This window comes from Stegodyphus dumicola, chromosome 4 (assembly GCF_044657685.1).
Source record: "Stegodyphus dumicola isolate Sdum_Otavi_A_Nest chromosome 4, ASM4465768v1".
Taxonomy (NCBI): Eukaryota; Metazoa; Arthropoda; class Arachnida; order Araneae; family Eresidae; genus Stegodyphus; species Stegodyphus dumicola.
In genome coordinates, this window is record NC_140771.1 from 190,654,668 (window position 1) to 190,663,152 (window position 8,485).

An 8,485-nucleotide genomic window follows, 5' to 3' on the forward strand; every position below is an offset into this window, starting at 1 on the left:
CAGACCGCTATTTATTTTAATTTATTATTTTTATTTTATTATTTTTCTACTTTGATTTTGATCTTACTTCGCTCGGAATCATAATAGCCTTTGACACCTTAAAGTGTTTTTCGGCGGACGCGTCGGGAAAAAGAAACAGAGCAGTGGAGCTACTAAAAAGGATTTATTCCAAAAGAATTTCTTCGGAAATACTAATATACTTTTGTATAAAGTTTTTTTCGCATTAAACAAGAGCTTCAATGGTTTGTTTCGGCGAAACGCGTAATGGTATTTAGCCTATTTCGTAGATCAGTTTTTTTTTCCCTTGAAAAGCCAACTGAGAGTGCGAGTGGGCTAATATACCATTTTCCCGCTATTTAATTATTGTTTTTGTAGCTACATTTTGATGCTTTTTGTGTCTTTTTATTATTTTTAATTTTGATTTTAATTTTTATGTATTGGCATATTATATATTGGCAATTTTAATTTTAATTTTTTATGTATAGGCATTTTTTATATTGACATTTATAATCCATGTTTTTGTAACTTCCTGATATTTATATATATTTTTTCCGTCCATCTTTTTTTCATGTGAGTTAACTTTTCACATTACACAACGGTCAGATTAATTAATTTTCGTGCAATAGCAAGTCTTCCAGCACTAAAATTTGGCAATTTTATCGCGCTTATACAGTTTTTCCAGTTTTACCAGGCAAATTTCTTATTGTCTATGTAGTACTATGTTACCACATTTCGTGGAGCTACAGTCCTGGTAACTTTTTAGCAAGGTTGCTGCAATGTTCCTACCTACTACTCTTCTTTCAAATCTTTTTGCAGCATTATGCGCAAAATATTTGAGACCAGATAGGTCTTTCGTCTAATTACCAGTTCGCTTTACATTTTCTTTTTCAATTAATATATATATATATACATATATTTATATACTTTTGGTGAGGTCGATTGCAACCAAAATAAGAGGTGTACATCTACATGTTATAGCAGTCCTACATACAAAATTTCAATGTGCTGAGGCTACTCGTTCTTGAGTTATGCGAGATACTTAGGTACATACGTAGGTACGCACAGATACCACGAAACAATTTCTTCAGAATTCATTTTAAATCAGTTTCATAATTTTTTGGGGGATAAGAGTCCTTTATTCTGCCCTTACTTGCGGATGTCACGCAAAAACATGATTGAATTGCATTGGATAGCGGTCAAAGTCGATATTTTCATTGAAATATGATATCCGAAAGTTTTCGCGATTACAATACTTCCTTTTTACTTCGTACAAGAAAGTAAAAAATGTACATTATTTTTTCTTCAATTTCCTTAATAGCTTTTGTGTTGAATAGTAAGTAAGTATGTTTTATTTTAAATTTTGGTTCTAAAATTTAAATTAAATATACGAAATAATAGGTAATTTATAGGAACAAAATGTGAAATTAACTATAATCATTTGAGATATATATTTGATATTAGGAGATGTTTTAGTAATCAGAAAAAATCTTCGTTCGCTAGTGGCGGTCATCAAGACAAATGTCAAAAGTGTATGGCGATGGATAAAAGAGTAAATTCTTAAATTAGGTAGTTATTCTGTGGATCAGTGAGGCTAGTGTTAAATAGAAATTCTGGTCTCAGGAATTTTTCTAACTCTGGATTTCTCGAGAGGAAATTTGTCGGCAAAATATGGAGGCGGGCTGCGGGGATGACGTCGGAAATTCATTTCTCTGTAGGCGGCAGCTTTTGTAAAATAAATTTTGTTTTGAAGATAGATGCTGTTCATTCTTATGGGTTTCTTGACCTCATAAGGCATTTCTCCCGCCTTCCTAGCGTGCCTTCGTGGTGTAGTGGTTCTGCACGCTGGGCCGGTATTCCAGAGGTCCGTGGTTCGATTCTCGGAGAAGGCGTTGTTAATGTTTCATCTTTTTAGCTTTTCCAATTAACCTAATGTCTCTACAACCTGTGATGTGAATAGAAGTTGCAGTTTCTAAGCATAGGACATGTTTTGTCGAGGCGTTCTGTTCGTCAATTGTTTGCACAGGAAGAGTAAATTACCTTGAAGTTTTCTAGGGTTGTTAATAAAGAAAAATGTACTGCGCCCACTCTAATTTTTACGCAGTTATAATTGGTTGGAAAACGATCATGGTAGACTCTGGTTGACCAATTATTTTCAAATGAGGCATGGTTGCATCGGAAATTGCTGTATAATTGATAATTAGACGAGGAGTTAATGAGGGGGAGTTTAGTTAAACGGAGGCTCAGTGTTTTCTTTAGCTACTTGTTTTGAGTTCGATGTGCAGTTAGCAAAAATGAAGAAGAAGAAGGAAGAGAAGGCGAGAGAATGCGGGTGATAACTAGTAAAACGGTTTGACAGTGGAGGAGAAAAGCAGAGTATTGCGATGACAACCGTCATAGAGATAAAAGAAAATTTAAGAGACAAGTTTCGGCCTTTTTTCGGGCCTAGAAAGTGATTTTTTCGGGGCCTAGAAAGATAAATGTAATGCTAACAAAATAATATTTCTAACGATTTTTGAAATGATAATACATCGTTGAAATCACTGAATATGCAAAAATATACTAGAAAGTGAATATAGTAGATATTAGAAGTTATTTCTCAAGCTATTAAACTACTTTATTGGTCGGCGAAAGTAAAACACGCTTGGACACCGTTACGTCCCAAGGTTGGATAAATGTCAACTTTATAACGAGATATTATTTAAATATTTTATTTCGAAAATAAATCTAACGATTCTGTACTGGAAGCCTGCTGTGCTTTATTCACATAATTGTTTTTCAATGAGAAGTGTGTACCTCTGTTAAATTCGCACATCTTGATGTGTATATTTTTCACTAAAAATATGTCATGTAATATTGCACGTAATAATAGATGGAAATTATTGATAACTGATTCCCCTCTCTTTCCCTTTCTTCCGTCGTATATACCAGTAGGTAATCTATCATTGAAACGTTACAGTGGCTAAACTTCTTCAGACTGCAATTTCCGCTTATTATCCTTGTGATTCTGAAAATTTAATTTAAAGCCATTTATATGTACTTCTTTTATTTAACTTAAATTTTCTGCATGTAACATCAGTTTTTGTTTACTACAATTTAGTACGAATGAATTTATGACACAAGATTTTGCGTAATTTCAGTTCCCATATCTTCGGCTCGAAACATTGAATAATTTTCCCATGTAAATTAAATTACAGCTCCATTTCTATTTGCAATGGTTTCCTAAGAAAGCTCCTTTATATATATTTGAATCTTTGTACATCATCTACGCTTTAAAAATCGTTGAAGTACGTTCGTTGAATCGTTGAAGCAAAGGTTAGAAGTCGATGAGTTGCAATACTTTATTAAAAAATATTCAGGACTAAAATCTTTTCATGAACGATATTTTCTATTCAGTTATTTTTCAAACAAATTTCTAACAGTAAAACTCTAGTTTTGCTATTTAAATGCATATCAGTTTCTTATATTGTAGATCTACCCGTTGTAAACAAAGCTGCAAAAGCAGTTGAATGACACAGGAACAGCGTCTTCTAGAATGTCCTCAATTACTCCTCCTTTCTTTTTCTTTTTCTTTTTCTTCGGATCGGAATCACACGAACACTTATGATTCTCGCAACATTCGTTCTTTTTAGGATCACACTCACTTTCAGCAGCAAGACACTTGGGCCTAAAGAAAATGAAGGAAATGTTTTCACATGGTTGTTAACTTTTGAAATTATTGCTAATTAAAATTGTATATACAATTTATTTCCTTGTTTAAATTTTAATTACCATCCGTGATCTTTGGGAAACTAAAGAGAATAATATGACATTTATTATAGCATCACCCGAATGAATTTGCAAATTTAATTTTTAATTGGATACTCGGTGTTCCCTCTTGATTGGAATTAATTTGATTCACTGAGAAAATTTATATTTTCAATCGAAATTTCTGCGTTGTGTTGTAACTAACCTCACTCATCTGACTTAAACAACAAGCCCGTGAATCGTGACATGGAGCACAAGGCAAACGTGCCGTAGGCAAGAGCTTTGAGCACCATGTAGATGACAATCTGACTTTGTTCATTTTTGCCCAAGTTTTGAAGTCATGGACCTTATAGAGCTTATACAGCGATTGAACAGCAATTTTTTAACTCTGTTTCCTTCATCGAACAGAACCAGTCGTGGGGTCAGGAAATAATAAATTTGAAAAAAAAATTGCCGTTTTCACTCTAGCCTGACGTATATATGAGTAAAAATCTTTTAGAAAGTCCTCCACGAAAACATCCTTCCTCTTAAGCAGACAGGCTAGGTGTGCTTTGCCATAATAAGCCAAGTGATCCGATTTTCTTGATTTGGCAAACTATACATTCAATTATTTAATCATAATATAATTAATACCAAGATCATTGTTCGTATCAGCTATAATGATTCATTATTTTATTGAGCTTCTTCGACGGTTATATTAAATTTAACATATATTTAGTGCTTGAACCAAACCTTACAAACCTTAGGTGCTTAATTACATATAATAATAACTTAATAGGTCGTATTATAAAATCATATTACAAGTTATCTTCTTGCTCATCTTACGCAACAAATTTGCCGATTAATTAAATTTCATGTTTATTTTGCTTGTTCTAGTATTCTTTTTGGTTTATCTCAATGAATATCCTGGAAATTTGAATTAGATTGGGATTAAAATTTTTTACGCGTTTTGTTTATTTCAAAAAGTCTTTTTTAGCGATTTTAAAGAAAATTTTTCTCAGCGGCTGAATTAAATTTCTGTTGTTCTGCTCTATAAGGTACGAGAAGTGGGTTTTACGCATGCTTTCGTGGTGTAACGGTTGAACACTCAAGGCGTAGTCGAGAAGTCCAGGTTCGAGTCCCGGCGAGGCTCATTTTTTTTCACTCCCCCCTGCTTCAAATTAACCTAATGACGCTACAACTCTTTATTACGCATTATTAGCTGCATAAAAGTCTTTTCAGACATTTACTTAGTGGCTTTTATATCTGCTTTAAATATATTCCGACACTCTACAATCGGGTTACAATTTAGTTTTGAAAATCTATTGGTTATTACCACTTATCTTCTGTATTTTTGTAATAGTGGTCACACTTGCCGTTCATTTAATCCTAATTTAATCCTTTACAGCTCCTCAGCAACGCATAATTATTGCAGATTTTAGCTACTCCTTATCGCTATTAACTACAGGTTTTAGAGCATTTACCGCGTAAGTTGCTAATTTGATTCATTGCATGCTTTATATTCCAAAATTATTCAGTTCTTTATTAATTTTAAGGTAACAGTTTAAACTTTGCAAAATAATTAATTAACTCTAGCTTTATTTTTACCGAGAGTTAGTGTTTTTTTCCTTCCTTTCTTTTCTTTTAAATTATCATTTCTTAATTTGCATTATATTTTGAAAATAGGCGTAAAAATAAAATTAATTAATTAAATAAATAATATTTACTCTTTCCTTTCACCCTCCAGCATAGCCAGTTCTATGGATGCTGTAAAAAAGATTACAGGTGTAAATAAAATTAAATAAAACATACTTTCTTTCAAATTTTATCAAAGGAAAAAAACAACCTTATTTTCTTTAGTATATGAAAAACATTTAGCTGTATGTACCTTCTCTTTTATCTTTGATTACAGATGCTACCGCAATTCCTACGGCACAAAGGGTAACAAATATAACAAGTTTCACCATTGCTAAAAGAAAGAAAAAAAAAACATGCAAGTAATAATTTCATCATGAGAGCTTTTAAATGCAATAGTTTGTGACAGGCAAAGCTTAGTTATTAAACGATTGCTGGTAATATATTTTTAACGAATTTCAGTAATTTCATTAACAAAAATTGCGTTTATGCCACACGTCACGTATCTTTAGGTTACTCCTGCAATAAAGAAAATACTGCCTTCATTAAAATTTCAGCAGAAAACGACACTTTGGCAGTATTTTACAATACTGTAATTTAAAGCATTTACTTTTATTAGGAAATAAAATATTAAGAGCAAAAATTGCAATCATTGGAAAATGCGTAAGGGAAAACACTTGCGAAAATAATACTTAGAAACATTAATTTAAAAAGACGGGCTAAACATATTTTATACACTGTGACATTTAGTTTTTGTTACAAGATGCTCGAAAATTGCACGAATGCTAGGTGGTTTTTGGCTTAATGGACGTTTTAGCTCAAAGGGTTATTAGTCTCGAAACCCGATTTTGCATTCATTGCAATGCTTTGTTTCACTTTTCATTCATTCACGTTTTTCATTATTCAAACACCTTTTTGGTATTCGGAAAAGCATCAGATGATATTCTTTAATATTTAATCTGTCTCTTATCAACTAATAAAATAAACTATTTAAAATCAGTAGTACAATTCTTAAAAATATTATTTTTACTTTTTAATCTTTTCGATTGAATTAACAAATTAAACATTTAAAAGCAATAGTGGAGTTCTTAAAATATCATTTTAACATATTAATCTGATTGTTGTAAATAAAAGTATATTTAATTCCTGATACAGCTGAAATTATTACATATTTTTATACAGTAAAATTATATGATTTTCACTATATATTTTCATTATATGTTTAACATTGTATGTTTTGAGGTGTAATAGTAGGTAGCTATTTCTTCGAAATGCAATGGCGAGTAGAAAGTGTAGAATTTAATGCAATAGAAGGATATACACTTGTGGTGTTGCGCGGCCCCAACCTACACGCAACAATAATATTTCCTGAAAATTCATAGCAGTCACTATTATTGTTGCGTGTAGGTTGGGGCCACGCAACACCACATACTGATCAATATGGAGCTGAAAAAGTCTGTTAATATTACACTGAACGCCATTTTTGTAGGAAACTTTTGAAATATCATGAAAAACAAATACAAACGTGACTAATTAGCATATTCTTGAATGTATGACTCTATGCTTAAAGTGTCAGAGTAAAGTAGCCGAAATAAAAAGGCAGGTAATGAAGGTGACAGTTATATCTAGTAAATTAAGGTTTAATTGCATCTTTTGTAAAAACATATCTTTATATTATAGAGTTGATTTCTGGGCTGATAGAGTTGTTAGGATAAACAGAAATAATGCCTAGAATTTTATAGTTTTCAGTCATTTCACGTAATTTGAATATTTAGCTTTTCTGCAGCTCTTTTTGAATCAGAATTTCTATGGCTAAATGTAACAAAACGCAGTGCCAAAGATCTTGATTTGGTCTTTCATTTCTACCAGTCATGAGACTTCAGTAATTATTCTATTATTTCCTACGTTGAGTTATAAAATTGTAATTGTTCAACATAAGCTCAAATTTCATGCCGTTTTCTTTATTACTAATAAAATTCGATATGAATTCGAAATTTTGTTTCAGAAATGAACTTCTTGGGTACCGATAATATTTCTTGCGGAATACTCTTAATATATTCTCCTTTCTCATTATTTCCTACTATGCCCATACAAAAAATATTGAAATTCAGTCACCATTTAGGCGAACTCGACCGGCATAAAAATGCAGCAAGTACGAGGAAGCAATTGGCAAAGAGCAACCAGGTAGTAGATATGACTTACCATGCAAGAAAGTGTCACAGAGATGAAATGAGCCAGTGTGAGAAATTATAAAATTTCTCGCTTTTGAAAGCATAATTGTAATTTATCACTTAAACCATAAGGAAAGTAATTACTTTAGTTAAACATTACAGACTATCTTCCAATTAATTTCGGAGTACGTAAACTCAGAATTTTATATTGGAATATATTGCAATTAAATTTTAAGTGTTTCCGGTTCAACAGAATTAAAGTTATAGGCAAATTGATCTGAATAACTTGGAAATGAAGGTTTAATACAATGTTTAACTGTGTGTTATGTAATTTAACAATTTTTAATCTGTCAATTCTAAAATCGCCATTTGGGTGTAGAGCTAAATAACACCTAAGTTTTGAGAAAGATTATAATTTGCATCGTTTTGTAATATGCAAATCCTTATCATGTGCAGAGACAGTGACCTTATACACAGCATTACGTTATTGTGCTGCTGACTTAGGATCAAAAGGTTAAACTTACCAATAAAGATTCTGAACCACTTAGTCAAGTGTAAATAATACTTCGGAATGCACTGTTTATAAGAGGAGATTTAGGAAAAATATATTTATAGGGTTTATAACTGCAGCTGTCCTTTACATTTCTCATTTCATCTGCTCTATTACATGTTATGCAAACAAAGACATAACATCTGCGGGGATGACAGAACATCTGATGGTTGGAAGATGATGAAGATTCACAATCTGAATGCGGACATTTAGGAAAAAAACGTTTCTAATGTAAAGTAATTGAAATATGCGAAGACATTTCGATTACGTTTTTAGCTTAAAACGGGTAGAAATCTCAAATCACGATTTTGTGTTCATTAAACTTTAAATGTCTTCCACTGTAAATGCCTTGTTTCGCTTTTCATTCGACTCTTCGGCCATTCAACAAAATGAAAAATATTTATCT

General features: G+C 31.9%; 1 protein-coding gene across 1 annotated transcript; it reads right to left on the bottom strand.

Annotated features, from left to right (window-relative positions):
* Positions 1-3,320: 3,320 nt before the first annotated feature.
* Positions 3,321-8,155, bottom strand: LOC118191043 (uncharacterized). Its single transcript, XM_035361831.2, has 4 exons — positions 8,054-8,155; positions 5,612-5,692; positions 5,451-5,490; positions 3,321-3,664 (listed from the first exon to the last, which is right to left on the bottom strand). Exons 2-4 carry the CDS (start codon positions 5,688-5,690, stop codon positions 3,472-3,474), a joined length of 312 nt encoding a protein of 103 aa, XP_035217722.1. The 5' UTR covers positions 5,691-5,692; positions 8,054-8,155; the 3' UTR covers positions 3,321-3,471.
* Between the last annotated feature and the right edge of the window lie 330 nt (positions 8,156-8,485).